This window comes from Scardinius erythrophthalmus (assembly GCF_964197995.2).
Source record: "Scardinius erythrophthalmus genome assembly, chromosome: 13".
Taxonomy (NCBI): Eukaryota; Metazoa; Chordata; class Actinopteri; order Cypriniformes; family Leuciscidae; genus Scardinius; species Scardinius erythrophthalmus.
Genome location: NC_138233.1, coordinates 35,458,475 through 35,474,349, shown reverse-complemented (window position 1 = coordinate 35,474,349; position 15,875 = coordinate 35,458,475). Strand labels below are relative to the sequence as shown.

Sequence of the window (15,875 nt, the reverse complement as noted above, 5' to 3'; positions counted from 1 at the left end):
GAGACTGTAGCATAAAATAAAAGAACATCATAGCCCTAAGTATTATTATTTTATAATTATGTTATTATTTTATAATATTATATTTGTTCTGGTCCTTAGGGAGTCCCTAATGCTTATAAACTGTCTAAACACTGATAATAACAGCTTTTTTTTTCATTTAAAGTTTTAAGTTTTAAAACTTTAACTTAATTTAGGCTTTTATTATAAGTTCAGTTATATTAGTTATTGCTTAATAATCTTTGATACCAACAGTCATTATTGTCTATAAAATGTATGAATCCATTCAAATCCGTCATTTTTAATATTGACTTAAACTGTGTGTGTGTAGATACTGACTTCTTGTAAAACAACAAAAACAACATTGTATTATCATGGTAGCTACTTTAGGCTCTTTTTGATGTAATCGTAACTGAACTAAATACTGCAATAAGTAAAAAGACAAAAAAATATATTTGATGCGCCAGTTTATTTTGTCTTTGTAGTTTGATAGGGCCAACTTGCCAGTAGCATGTGTGAGATGAGATCTGTAATTTCGATCAGGCAGTATTTTAGACAGTTGAAGTGAGGTCCTCAGAGCGGAAGCGCATGTGATGTGACGACGAATATTGCGCGCGTGAGCTGCAGTGAAGTACTGTACGTAAGTTTTATTTGTATTTCCCCCTGATATAAAGTGTTTTATTCCACCTTATAATACATTGTTTAGTGAGTCTGTCATAATTTTAAAATGAGAACGTTGGCGATGCGATTGTGCGGAAGAGGGTGTTCAGTCTATGGTGTTCAGTCTATGGTGTTCAGTGAACGTGAACTGTCAGCTAACGTTAGCTGTAACGTTACTATCACTGATGTTTAACAATATCGGTTCTTTTATCGCATTCATCAGTTTTAAAGAACCAACAATATTATACCCTATACATATTTATCTCTAAAGAAGCACATAAGCTGATCTAATGCTTTAGTTTGTTATCATTTGATTTTAATATCATGTTATCACTGAATATAATAGAGAGGCTAGTTGGACACCAAAACACTGGCTTTCTCCAAACCTAGTGATTTGCCTTCATAGACAGTATGATTCATCTTGGTCTCAAAGCCTAGTGAACCTAAAATACATTTTTTTTTTTGGACGCAAAACCTCGTGAACTGCCTACTTAGGCAGCGTTTTCGTGCCGTTAGTGTCAGGCTGCGTATCTAGATGCATGTTGGTGTGTAATGTAATGAGCTGACTACATAGATAACATTTTGGGGCATCATATTCTAAGTTAATGAGCTAAAAGGACCCAGCACACATCTACAGTACTATGGCCAACACAAACATTCGGTCTAGGTAACGTTAGGCAGCTAAAGTATGATTTGAGACTCAGCAACTCTGTCTAATATGTCATAATATATTTCACGTTTAGCTTTCCATTTGACTTACATATGTTTATACTGTCTTCGCTGATTATCACACAGTGGTGTTTAACCACTACTCTTAAAATTGAAGATTAGAATCTAATCTGGTGGATTTTTCCTAAGAAACAAGTGGACATAAATGGGCATTAAAGAATAAATTCTGTTTTTTTTTTGTGGCATTTTTGCCCTGATCAGCACTGATCTCATACATATCTAATCTGCAGTCAAATTGATGGGAATTCATTGTAGCAACAGAGACTTTGAATCCCTGCACATATTATAGCCTAGTCATTTACAGGTCCGCTGTCAGAAAAGCAAGGACCATAAAAGTCGTCTAACACTAGCTATGTTTCCATCCAAAATTGCTAAATTAACTTATGTGCAAAATTGGAGTATAGCATAAAACATTTGCAAATCGTTTCCATCCAGTGAGCCGAGGAGAACAAGATTGTCACTTCCTGATAAACTGGCACTAAATATCACCAAGAAAAAAGGAAATTGCTGCAGTAGGAGAAGCCACTATAAAATAATTTTGTCTCAGATGCTGTGCAACGAGATCGGTCTGCTTTTATAATTTATGCACAATTGAGCATCTTGGTGTTTCCATCCAGTGTTATTTTATGAGATATTCCAAAATTTGCATAAAAATAGGTGGATGGAAACATAGCTGCTGTTATTTCACACATTTTCCCCTCCTGTCGTCATTTACAGGGTCTTTTGAGGCACTATGGCGTTTAACTTCGGACAAGCGGGCACTGGGGGCTTCAGCTTTGGACCCCCCAAAACGACGGCTGCGGCCCCGACGGGCTTCGGGCTGCAGACCAGCGCTCCTGCAACAGGGGGGGGCTTCGCTTTCGGGGCCAGCCAACCCCAGACCCAGACCTTTACCCAACCCCAGACCCAGACCTTTACCCAACCCCAGACCCAGACCTTTACCCAACCTCAGACCCAGACATTTACCCAACCCCAGACCCAGACCTTTGGCCAACCCCAGACCCAGACCTTTGGCCAACCCCAGACTCAGACCTTTGGCCAACCCCAGACCCAAACATTTAGCCAACCCCAGACTCAAACATTTGGCCAACCCCAGACTCAGACCTTTGGCCAACCTCAGACTCAGACCTTTGGCCAACCCCAGACCCAGACCCAGACCCAGACCTTCGGAAACCCCCCGCCGCAGTCTCAGATCGCAGGACTGCTCGCACAGCCCACGCAGAACAATGGAAGCACACAAGGTGGATTCAGCTTCGGAGCCCAGACTCAGAGCAGCACCCCTGGGGGAGGCTTCTCTTTTGGGTGAGACTTTATCTGGGGCGAAGTGTGTGGTGTTCTTTTTTTTTTTTTACTATCCCTTTAATAAAGCAACAGTAAACTGTTATTCCAAGGAAGAGAGTGGAGCAGCCGGGTTCCGGAAATAAAAAGAAATAATTTTAAAATTAATAATTTTCTCTAAAAGGGAATTAATTGAACTTAAAACCTTTGAAGACTGACTTACTGTGAGCTACAATATTGTAAATCAATGGTATATGGTTCTGTTAAAGACATCTGTTTGCCTTATTTCAACTAATTAAACTTTTTTTTTTGTTAAGCAGAATTCCTGTTGAACACTGCATAGCTTTTTTATTTCTCCATTATTTTTTTAATTCCATTTCATTCTCGGTGCTTCATGGGATTGTAGGTCCTTCCCTCACTGAGTACACAGCCTTTGTCTTTTTAGATGATTTCAAATACTTTTGATTCTGATCAAAGTTTGTAATGATGTGATTCACCTTGTAGCTGGTTGGCTTGTTCATGGCTTATAATGCTTTAATGAAGACTTGTTAAAAAATCCCTTGGGGAAAAATAAGAGATATTCTTCTGAAACCAAGGCCGCTATGAAAGTGAGCAGTTTCACTCTATAATTAACCTGAATGACATCTATGTAGCAACATGACACATTATGAATTTTTCCTGTATTCCTGCTTGATTTCAAAGTAAACTGGGTCTTTCTAAACCCTCAAAATTGTGATTATCTATCACGACTTTGGACGTGCCTCATCCAGTCAGATTTTTGAGTTGGAAAATGACAGTGGAACAACAGGATTTGAAAGAATTACATGTCTGTAATATTTAAAGTAACTGATATATGTAATATTTATATATTTAAAGTCTGTTTATGTCTTTGCATCCAGCGCCTCCCTTTCTAAACTCAGCACACCTGCTGCACCTCAACCTGCGACCACAGGCATGACTCTGGGGGCTTCACCTGCCGGGACGGGCTTCGCTCTCGGAGGTCTGGCTCCTCAGACTACAGCGGCCCAGCAGCCTATGGGGGGATTCAGCTTTGGGACGCCCAAAGTTCAGGCAGCCTCAGTTGCCCCGACACAGCCCACCCCTGCGCTCTCACTGGGGGTTCAACCCACAGGTCATACAGAGTTACATATGTCTTGACACCCAGTTCATAATCAAATAGCTTTGTTCGTTTTAAGCCCTATCCGGACGGGATTAACTTTACAAGGGTAGATGGAGTAATGTAATTTTACCACAGGACGTCTGTAATATTAATGGCCAGTTCGCACAGGATAAGATATCTCAGTAAAACTAGCAGAAGTGGGAGAGTAACTCGATTTGCGCAGCGCCGTCCTCCACCTGTCGTCATGTGTGTATTACGTTGCTTCCTGATATCACGTGCACAAACACATATAACCGATATTTATAAAACAGTTATGTCCGGTCGAACGATGTATTAATTAACTTCAGATTGGATTGTGTTTGTAAAAGGCACTTACCAAACGCTAAAAGATGTTTCGTGCCTCTAACAAGTGCTTTCGACCTTCTTTCTGATCTGAATGGTGTGTGTGAAACACTTGAGTTTTGCCACAGACTCGTTCCAGCATCTAGAACGCAACTGAACGCTTTTTCAAGCATCTCCATACACCGGAAAACTACTTTTAAACAGGAAATGACTAAATATTTACGAGCAGATCTATTCGCACGGGATTAGTATTACCTGAGGTAATTTTTCTGGACCTTTTACCAGAAGGTAAAAGTCGCCGTAATCTTTACTGACATTGTCTGTAATGATAACTGAGATGCACATTCGGACGGGACTAAAATCACAGAGAAGCTCTGGTAATGATTACTTTACCCCTCCTCTCCATGTTAAACTAGTCCCATCTGAATAGGGCTTTAGTCCATGGGCCAGATTTACTAAACAGGGCAAATTAGTGCAATTCCAAAAAAGCGCCGATGGGAGTGGAAAGTTCAGTGCATGATCTAATGACGACAAAGCCTGGTAATACCAAACTCTGCTACTTCGCTTTGCTTCGTAGACAGAATCTGGCATAATTGGCATGGCATAATTGACAAGCGTTTTCTTTCTCGCGGGGGGGGTGCTTGTCTGAAGTTTAAAATCATTGGTTACCCGTAAGCCAATCACATAACGTTTGGTTATGGCGTGTGTTATGCGCTGGCTCAGCCGCATCTAACTTCCACTGTAAACACATGTATGATAGCGAAATACCGGAGTGAACATGGCTGTGAACGACTTTTGCTGTGAAATCTACGCATCCACGGTACAATCAGTGTCTACGTCACGGCTCTCAGCCCGCCCTCTGTTCGTTGATTGGCCGGCTGTTTTGAGGCCGGAGGAAAACGGAAAGCTATTACGCTATCTCAGACTGAGTACAGAAGCGAAATGAAATTGAGCGGAAGTAAGAAGTCTGACGTAGTCAGGATACTGATGACACACAAATTAGCGTTAGGTTTAAGACATGCTTTCTTTGGGTTGTAAATAATGGCGCAAACACCATTAAATTGACAAACGCAGACCTTTATAAATCACCTTGCATGATTCATTTAAATTATTTTCTCCCATAAATTTTGCCTCTGAAAGGGAAACTCCTACAAAGGCATATGCAGTAACATCAGCTGCAAAAATAACTCTGTTCACGCCTTTTCTGCGCTAATTCATCACTGCGTGTCTTTAGTACATCCTGACAGTAGTTTTTTTTAACGGCAAAAGAGGGTTTGCAAGCTGATAGTAAATCTGGCCCATGTCTGTTGGCTTTGAGAGAGTCTATCTTTCCCCCATGCTCCTGAAAGCTGACACTTCGACATCATCTCCTGCTCAAGGGACATTTTAGAAATGACAATGAACAATGATACAGAATTATACACAAATAATTTAACAACCTGTCATGTGGACACCAATGTGGGCTTTGCCTTTTTCCTATTATGCAAAATTCACTTTTATAAGGTGTTTATACACTGATGTGTGTCTACAGTGTGTGTAAACAAACAGAATATAATGGTAAAAATCCATCCACTCCCCATAATTTAGAAGCAGTGTCTGAAAATGCGCTGTTCCAGATGTCCCCCAGAAGCCCCGCCATAATTGCTGACGATCTGCTCTATTAGCATAGATCCCGCCCTGAGTGAGCCGCATATTGTCCGCCATGTTTATATCCTCTCTATAGCACCTATTGATATAATGTCTGCACCACATAAACATTACAAATGTTGTTTTTGGATGTACCAATGAACATAAGTCTCCATAGACTACCGACATCTGTGCTACTGAGGACACAGTGGATGAATTTCATTTGTGAAGGAAATATGCTAGAGAAATTAGGTTAAGTCTTATATGTTTGTGCAAATCAATTTTGCACAATTTACACAAAAGTTGAATCTGAAAGATAGGTCGATACCACCATCCTATACAGTTCCCACAAGAACACCTGTGCAACCATTTATAGATGATCATGATGGAACTTGCTAATCGATAAGTTGAATAAAGTTGACATTTTGGCTGCGTGAGATTCTCCAGTTTTGTTGTTGCCGGAGTATCTGAAGCATGAGCTGTAAAGAGGAAAGAGCAGCAGCTCATTTGCATTTAAACGTACACACGCTAAAACATGTTGTTGCTCGCACTCGAATAGGGGCAAATTCGACATGCTATAATAAATTATCTGAGGGGTATTTTGAGCTGAAACTTCAGACACATTTTGCGGAGACCTAAGACTTACATTACATCATAATAGGTCCCCTTTAAACTAATGCCTAAGTAAAAGGACAAGCCCTGTCATATGCTTCCCCCAAACTTCCTGTTTCAGGTGTAAAACCATATAGTGGGGTCTTGAAAATTCACATTTTACACCCCCAGTTTGTTACACTAACACACTGGTCCCTATGAAGGGAATATACAAATGTTTTTTATGTAATAATTTGTTGTGCTGCTGATTTATAGGTCTGACTCTTGGTGCTTCAACTGCCTCCACAGCCTCAACAACTGCAATTAACTTTGGAATTAAAACTTCAGGTATGTAATATGTTGTGTGGATATTCAAATATTGGCAAAAGACAAAAAAATAGTTGTATAACATGTTTGTTCTTGTTCAGCCACCCCAGCTCCCACCAGCTCTGCTCTAACGAGTCAGTCCATGGCGGGTCCAATATCCTCTCTGTTCGCGAATCCTATAGCCTCAACAACAGCCACAGGATTCACATGTGAGTCATGAAGAAACTTCTACTTCAGTCAAATTATATAAAAATTAATGTAGTCTAACATAGGCGAGCGTGATTTCCTATTGCAGCGCTGCATCACATTTTCCACACTGAATGTGAGTCTGTTGGCTCAGACAAAGCAAAACAATATAAAGCACATCTGCTTTTGTCAAATCTCTTAGAGAACCTGATTTTTCCGATGGTAAGGTCTACAATATCAGTTCAATCATTTCAGTTAAAGGGGTCATATAATGCCATTTTTGTACAAGCTAATATGATTCTTTAGGGTCTAAATTAAAAGTTTGTAATATACTTTAATTAAAAATTCTCATTAGTATTGTTAGAAAACACTAATTTTACCTGGTCAAAAACAGCTCTGTTTTCAGCACGCCGTTTGAGTGCATGTGTCTTTAAATGATAATGAGCTTTGCTCACCCCGCCCCTCTGTTCTGTGCGTACACCGTTTCTAACACAATAACCACGCGTTGTTCATTATAAACGTGGGATTATGAATTATATTGAGAACGTCGTACATAGAAAACATGCTGTAATGTACCCTGAGTGTAAACCTTAGAGATGCATTCATCGTGAAGCCTGCAGCAAGGTTTGCAAATTTGCAAAGATTAATATAAATATTAATATAAAGGTTAATAAAACATCACACTCACTTCTGGAGGTTCAGCAGGAACACGTTGGTACCGATCCGTTTTTTCTCGTTTGTAAAGCTGTCTGGTGTGAAATGATTCGCGCAAACATGAAAGCATGGACGATCGTGGGGAATCCCCGTGAGGGAATCCCCGCGTCAATCCTTTGGGCATATCGCTTCAAAAACAAAACTCAGCCACTGCATCTTCAACGGCTCGGATTTAGGAACATCCAAATGACTGCTGTGTTCCTTATTACATCTAAGAACAGAACACCACAATCGCTTAGACGCCATTCTGCTCCAACAATGGCGGACTACTATGACAGCTGTCACAGCTCGCTCAGGGCGGGTCTTGTGTTGAAACACGGCTGTCAATCACAATCGCGGGAGGGGCGTTGGATATTATGACGTCACAATATCGAACGGCTTGATTTCAGAGAGGGTCAAACATATAAGGAGATTAAAACAAAACCACTGGATAGATTTTTATCATGATAGGTTGGTTGTGTACAAGTACAGCCAACAGACATTTCAGTGCAATCAACTTGTAAAAGTGCATGTACCATTATATGACCCCTTTAAATCAGTTAAAATGACTTTGTAACACTTATAAAGTTTCACACAATAAGTTTTTATTTCCTAATATTAGTTAACTAGTAATGAACAGTACTTTTACAGCCTTTAATAACCTTGGTTAATGTTAATTTCAACATTAATAACACATTTAATACATTTGAAATCAAAAACTATATCTGTGAACATGACTCATTGCACTGTGAACTTACATGAGCAAACAGTGAACAATAGTATTTTTATTAACCAACATGAAAAAAAAACTTGATGCTCTAAAACACATATTGCTCATTGTTAGTTCATGTTAGCTGATGCATTAATTCATGTTGACAAATGAGACCTTGTTGTAAAGTGTTACCAATTCCTTTTGTTCTTTTTAAACTTGTCCATTAACCACAAACAATTGGAAAAGTAGTGCAAGTTCATTGGACAAGGTGTGGGAGCTCTGTTGCTATCATTCGTATTGTTCTTGAGGAATCAGCATGAGATAACACAGGCTTTTCTCTATGCTCGGTCAGTGGGCTCGTCGATGGCCTCCGTGGCTCCGGTGATGACCTCAGCATCCATCGCTCCCACAAGCCTGTCCCTGAAGCCTCTGGGAGCGGCTCCTGCTGTGACCTCAGGTGCCCTCACTCACGCTCATTAATGCACGCTCAACAAATAATTCAGACCAAAGTACAACTATTAAAAGCTCTCGTTATAGATATTTTCCTGTGTTGTGTGTGTGACTTTGTGTGTGTCTTTTGTAGCTATTGCTAGCACTGGAGTTACTACTGGCTTTTCTCTGGGGCTGAAGACGATAGCATCTACTGCTCCAGCCACCACCACCTCGACTGCTGCCATCACAACCAGGTACAGAGCTTTTCACGTGTGTCATGCCACATGTTTTCTTCTGTCGAGTTGCAGAAAGGCATTCTTGTGTGTTCTTCTGTCAGCACTGCTCCAGTGATGTCATATGCTCAGCTGGAGGCTTTGATTAACAAGTGGAGCTCAGAGTTGGAGGACCAAGAACGGCACTTTCTTCAGCAGGCCACTCAGGTCAACGCCTGGGACCGGATGCTGGTGGAGAATGGAGAGAAGGTAGAGACATACACTGTTTTCTCTTACTGCATACGCCATCTTTACACTGGTACAGTTACAGCAACAAATGATTACATGACCAATAAAGAGACCAGAGCCTCCTCTGAACTCGTGAAAGGATCTCTCTCGCTCTCTTTATATATATATAAACACACACAGGCAATCAAACTTATTCAACACCACAGAGATTGTAACAATTTACAAATGTAAGCTTTTCTAAAGATCCAGTTAAAAAAAAAGCATATATAACACTTTAAGGTAGGGAGTCCGACGCTAATGAACTTACGCTAATCAAAGCCGACTGTGTTGTCTCTTCGCATCTGGAAAAAAAAGCTACACCTGAACACACCGAAAGGACCACAGCCTGTCACAGCTGTCTGTACCGTCTTGGCTCGCTTTCATACTTTTGCTGTTATTCGTTGGGTTGTCATATGACTCTTATGCTAAACTGAACAGCCGATCAGAGTTTTCTCTCTCATCAATGGCCCGACATGAAAAAAAAACAAAACAACAACGTCCGACTAGAGCAATGGTGCAGAACACGCAGAAAAAAACTAAGACGCCCGACGCTCAAAAAGGCCCCGACTGACGGCTTTGTGTATTCAAACATGTTAGTTGCAGATATAGCCAAGACAGAAGAGCTCTCACAGAAGCTACGAGAAGGTGGTGTTTTATTACATCAAAAAGGCTGTGGCTACATGAACATTTCCAAGACGCTCAAAGTTCCTGCAGACCCAGTTGGCAGCATCGTTTGTACGTTTAAATCGTATGGTACCATAAAAAACCTTCCAGGGCATAGAATTTCATCAAGGGGAACAAGATGCTTGGTCAGAGCAGCCGAGAAAAACCCTTGATATACTGATGACCTGGTGAAAGTAGGGAAAAACATTTCAGTGCAGACTATAAGAAAACACGGAACAAGCATCGACTTGATGCCCAGACACCTCGACGAATGAGAGATCGTGAAAGGCTGGCTTGAATATATGCTAACAGGGAATTTAGATAGGCCTGTGATGTTTATTATAATTTATGAGAAGATGCCTTGGTGAGGATTAGAGACTCATTTGAAAAACATTAAACAATCTTGATAAATCCAAACTATTGACTGCCAGTGTATTCATCAGTGAGTTGCAGGTGTTCATGCATGTACAGTGGCTGTTTTCTTTGGCATGAATGAAGTGACTGGTCTAGAGATACATGTAGTTAACTCGACCAACTGTAAACCCAAACCTGTTGATGAGACTCTGCCTGGACAGGTTTCCAGTGACAAGTCTGTCAATTCTCTTTTCTTTTTCTTTTAGATAACTTCGTTACATAAAGATATGGAGAAAGTGAAACTGGATCAACGAAGGTAATCAATGTTTTACTTGGATTAAAAGGTTCAATGTATATTGACTAATTCACTAAAGCTTGGTTTGGTGGTGGAAGAGCATTAATAGGCAATAATGTACCATCATCCATTCATTATTACAAAACAAATCCCAAAAGTGTGATCAGGACCATAACACAAAGCTAAAGTTAAGGAGTCAAATGAAGGTGTTTATTTTAATTAATTTTCTGCAGTGACTGTCTGACTGTACATTATTCTACTTATAGTTGAGATAATTTATTATGAGACGGCACAGAGTGATATAAGAGAAACTAGCACAGCAGGAAATCAGAATAAACTTTAATGCCAAGTATGTTCACACACACAAGGAATCTGTTTTGGTGACAGGTTGAGCTTCCAGTGCAGAATAAAGTACAGACATAGATATAGATAAGGCAGTAAAAAGAATATAACACAATAATAAAGAATAGACAATACAATTAAATATACAATACAGTAATACAAAATATAGAAAATACACAAGACAGAATAACGTATGTATACATTCTATTTACAGATGTGGAGTTATATGCTAATTTAAGTGTATGAATGTACAGAGGTACATAATAAGAAAGCATATCAAATGATTATTTTAAATAACTATTATTTTGCATGATTATTGGTGGGTGATATGAGGTGATATGACAAGTCTTATTTTACGACATGAGTCAATTTAAATATCAGTGAAGTTTCACTATTATCCATACTTCAGCAAAAACTATTATGTTAACTAATGTAAGAAAAAGGTCCTCACCCTACATAAGACAAGAAAACAGTCGGCAATACAATAAGAACAAAGAAACTAATTACAAACAAAACACAAAGAAATACAACTGAATGAAAATACAAATAAACAGTGTTTTAAGTTTTTCATGAAGATGTACTAACAATGGTATTTAGATAAGTAATAGCCTGCAACAAAAAATAGAATAATCAAATGTAAAATAACACTGCATAGTCTCACTGTACACATTAAATATAGATCAGTCCTTATTAAAGCTACTTCAGTCATTCTGGCAAGATCAGTGAGTAATTTTCCTTTGTCATTTGTTGGTTTGATTGTCCTTAATGACAGACTGCAGCAGGTTTATTAGGCCTCGTTTACACTGTCAGTGAAATGTGACCTAATTCCGATTTTTTGCTCATATGTGACACAGATCGGATGTGTTCTATGACAGTGCAAACAGGGAAAAAACGCATGCATTCGGATGTTTCGAGATCGGTGTCAGGCCTCATTCATATGTGGAAATAAATCGGATATGTGCCAATGCGACTGTCATGTAAACGGGCAGATCGGATTTTCTGAGGCATTAGGCAACGTCTCCGCGGTTTAATGACGAGAGAAACCCCGACGTGCATCTGCAAAGGGACGGATGGCCCGACGAAACGTTGTGTGTGCATAGGAGAGGAATGTGAAAAAACGTTGACACAACATATTGTCGACACAACAAAATTTCGGACCCACTGCTCCTCATTAAAGCCAATATTTAAACACAATATGCTCCCACCAGTCCTGAGATCTCTCTCACACAATAACTGAAGCATATGTGCAATGATGGCACTTTTCGTCCTCCTCCGCCTCATAATCATGGTTATGTTTGGCGAACTTCGCATATATCGCGTCCGCCCATCTGTGCAAGATAATTTAACCCTTTAAGCATGTGCGATCTTTCAGATAGTATGGCAAGTGTAAACACATGAATCGGATATGGGTCACAGTTAAAAGAACGTGTAAACGGACGGTCAAAAAAATCGGATAAAGGTAACAAATCAGAATTGGGCATCAAGACGTGCAGTGTAAACAAGGCCGAAGAGACCCTGTTGGCAGTATCCTATTGCTTGTTCATGTGGGAGATTGTGTCTGGCTGTTCTGGTGCTCTGTAGTGCCGACCAGAGGGCAACAGTTATACAGTTTATTATACAGTTTAGTGCTCATTATACAATACAGCACTTGACCAGTCAGTCAAGTATTCCAGAGAGCCGAGTAATAAGTCGTGCTCAGTAAGTTGCATCTAAGATAGCATGCATACTGTCATTTGCTGTGTTTGATGTGAACTTTGTGTTACTCATATCTCGGTGCTTGTACCACAGGCTGGATCAAGAGCTGGACTTCATCCTGTCCCAGCAGAAAGAGCTGGAGGATCTTCTTAGTCCGCTAGAGGAGTCTGTGAAAGAGCAGAGCGGAACCATTTACATGCAGAATGCAGATGAAGAGCGAGAAAGAACGTAAGAACAAAAGCAGTCCGCTCATGTTTCTTCTGCATGCACTGTGACGTCACTGAGTGTTTGAATGATCTCTTTTATCCAGGTACAAGTTGGCAGAAAATGTGGATGCCCAACTCAAGAGAATGTCCCAAGATCTGAAAGAGATTATTGAACACCTCAACACATCCAGCGGACCTGGAGACACCACTGACCCGGTATGCAAAACATGATCCATATTTGATAGAGAAATGCTTTTTATGAATCATCATGTGATCTGAACAAAGAATGAAGGGTATTTTTTTTTTTTTTAGCTTCAGCAGATCTGCAAAATCCTGAATGCACACATGGACTCCCTGCAGTGGGTAGAACAAAACTCTGGTTAGTATCTTCTTGGATTTAGAGGAGTCTTTTTATGGAGTCTTTCGTTCACACTTGTTATGTTTGGTTGGATTAAAACGAGCCCTGGTGTGATTGCTCTGTCAGTGCGGTTCATTTGAATAAGTGTGAACTCTGCCATCTGAACCCTGGTGCCACCAAACAAGCGGACCGAGACTGATGAAAACTCTGGTGCGGTTCGAATGAAATATGAATTCTACACTGACCAAAGACATGTAAATGAGCCAAAAACAGATATGGCTCTAGAAAGGCAAGAATGCTTAAGCTATTTTTTCTCGTCATAGTTGCGATGTTGCCCATCACAGTTCGGTACAGGCATCAGAACCGCGTCTCCTCACAAGCAGATCTGTGTGTGTGTGTGTTTGACTGAGGGATTCCTGTCGTTGTTTTGACTCATTGATACATTTTCTAAGCTCTTCACGAGTTCTCAGCTGGTCAAAATACCATCATATGTAGGCTATGCTCATACAACGAGTGTGATTATCCCAGAACACAGCTTTGTTTAGGATGTTCGGTAAGTTCCATCGCAAAATATACGTAATAAAAGCAAACCAATCAAGTTGTGAACGTATCCCTATGCCTTTAGGTTTGGTGTTAAAATGCCAATGTGAACACTTAGCAGACCAGGACAAAAATAAATACATTTCTGGACCAAATGAACCAAGCGAACCGAACTACAAGTGTGAACACCCATCGACACAATACAAATAAATTGCCAGTTCATTATGTAATGTTACTTTGCATCATGTTTAACGTGCACTTTTTCTGTGCAGTGTTACTCCAGAGGCGAGTGGAGGAGGTCTCAAAGGTGTGTGAAAGCCGCAGCAAGGAACAGGAGAAGAGCTTTCGTTTAAACTTCCAGTGAACATGCATAAAATATGATTTTCAATCAGATGTAAATGAATGTCATTGTTTTTGTTATTTGCTTCAAAATAAAATCATTTCTTTACCTGATTCGCTCTCAAGTTTCTTTGTATTCATGTTGATGCAATTTTGCTAAATGATTAATTTTCACACAGATTAGGGATCAAAGTCATTGCAATGGCAGACCAGCGCAGTATTACAGTTTTTCTCGATTGCTTAAACACTATAACCAGGCTTTTGAATTAAAATTTCAAAACCATAATGTCATTTGTCAAAAAGCACACCCATTTCACTAAACTATAAACACTATTCCCTGTTTTGACACATGAGTCAGATTTGTTGAACTGTCACTGCAAAACTCTACACACAAATACCTTCATTTCTCATTGCTTAGACCATGTTGTCATTTAGAAAGCACTAGAATTCAATATTGTTCACTCAAGTCAGCACAGCTTCAGCTCAGTTAGCACACAATTACCCAAGTGGAAACACTAAGAGTCAAAATTTAACACACACCAATCAGAACTATATAATAGATATATGAAAGGGCCCAAATCAGTTTATTGAGTTTTGGAACAATGGATCCAGAAAGACATGAAGGAAGAGATCGAGGAGGGATAAGGTGGAGGAGGAGGAGGAAGGACAAGAAGACAAGCAGTCTCAGATGAAATTCAAGCCACTCTAGTTGCCCATGTCTTTATCAGTGGTATGACTATGAGGGAGGCTGGGCTACGAGTAAGGCCAAATTTGAGTCGCTTTACCGTCGCCTCGAGAACCTTCAGGGAGGTGTGGTGGCAAAGAAAATTATATCACTGAATAAAAGACAAACATTTCCAATAGTCTTTGATGAGGTTTATTTTCTTGCAAGAAAAGGCCAGCAGTCGTACAGTCACACAGAGTGACTGCAGAGTGTGACAGTGAAGCATCCTTTCTCATTTATAGTCTCGACTCCCAGAATGTTATCTTTCTAGGCCAATGATGGTATTTTCAACCATATGTGGAACATTCTTAGACGTGTCCATCATATTGTCTCCTTGAGTGGAGGCTCTCCTGTCACGACCAACACTCTTTACCATTCCAATACAATTCCATATTAGAATAAGGTTTGTGTGTGCTCTTTTACACTTTGATGGTCACACACACCTTATGTAAATATGTATATATAAAAAAAAATTAGAGGAAAAAAAAAACAGGGAAAAAAGTTGTTTTTGTTTTGTTTTGTTGTGTGTGTGTTGTACTGTGTAGTACATGAATGAATAAAAACGTGCCAATATATCCATTGGTTGTGTCTTTTGTGTTCATCATGTGAAAAGGTTTGTGAGGGGGGGGGGGGGGGACCACAAGCAACATAACTGACCACAGTTGTTTTGAATTTATTGCACCAGTGTGTTAGACTATGTTGTAGTATGTGTTATTTTGAGGGCTTGTGTGTCCTGTCTGAGGGCAAAGTTTGGTTTTTCAGCAAGAGTGAATGGTTTTGAGTGTAGTGCTTCATTTTGGCCTGAAAATAGGATGTTTGGGGAATTGGGTGAGACGTTATGGATTTGTGTTTATAGTTTTGAGAATACGAGGCATAGTTTCAAGAAATGTGTTTAAGCAATCGAGAAAAACTGTATTATATTTTAAATGCAATGAAGAAGAATGCATCTGTAAAGCAGGGAGTTTCTCTTCCTGGTTTACACTTATGAGATAAAACGAGCCAATCAGCTGCATGAGCTCCACCATAGCAACATGGATCCTGGCATTGTTTAATATCAAGCAATCCAAGTCTGCGTCTAGGGGGGAAAATAATTTCAAAAAGTAAAATAAAAATAAAAAGCATTATATTTTAAAGGAGATCGCAGGTTTAAAAAGGGGACGAAATGA

General features: G+C 39.8%; 1 protein-coding gene across 2 annotated transcripts; it reads left to right on the top strand.

The window, feature by feature from the left end:
• The first annotated feature begins 478 nt into the window (after positions 1-478).
• nup62l (nucleoporin 62 like) lies at positions 479-14,099 on the top strand. Of its 2 annotated transcripts, none has more exons than XM_081382721.1 (13): positions 479-633; positions 2,104-2,688; positions 3,564-3,796; positions 6,620-6,691; positions 6,772-6,879; positions 8,614-8,718; positions 8,845-8,947; positions 9,031-9,175; positions 10,477-10,526; positions 12,636-12,770; positions 12,853-12,964; positions 13,061-13,127; positions 13,919-14,099. In XM_081382721.1, the coding sequence occupies exons 2-13, from the start codon at positions 2,120-2,122 to the stop codon at positions 14,008-14,010; spliced, it is 1,791 nt and encodes a 596-aa protein (XP_081238847.1). In that variant the 5' UTR covers positions 479-633; positions 2,104-2,119; the 3' UTR covers positions 14,011-14,099. The 2 variants fall into 2 exon arrangements, with proteins under 2 accessions (XP_081238847.1, XP_081238848.1); XM_081382722.1 differs by having other exon boundaries at positions 551-637.
• The last annotated feature ends 1,776 nt before the right edge of the window (positions 14,100-15,875 follow it).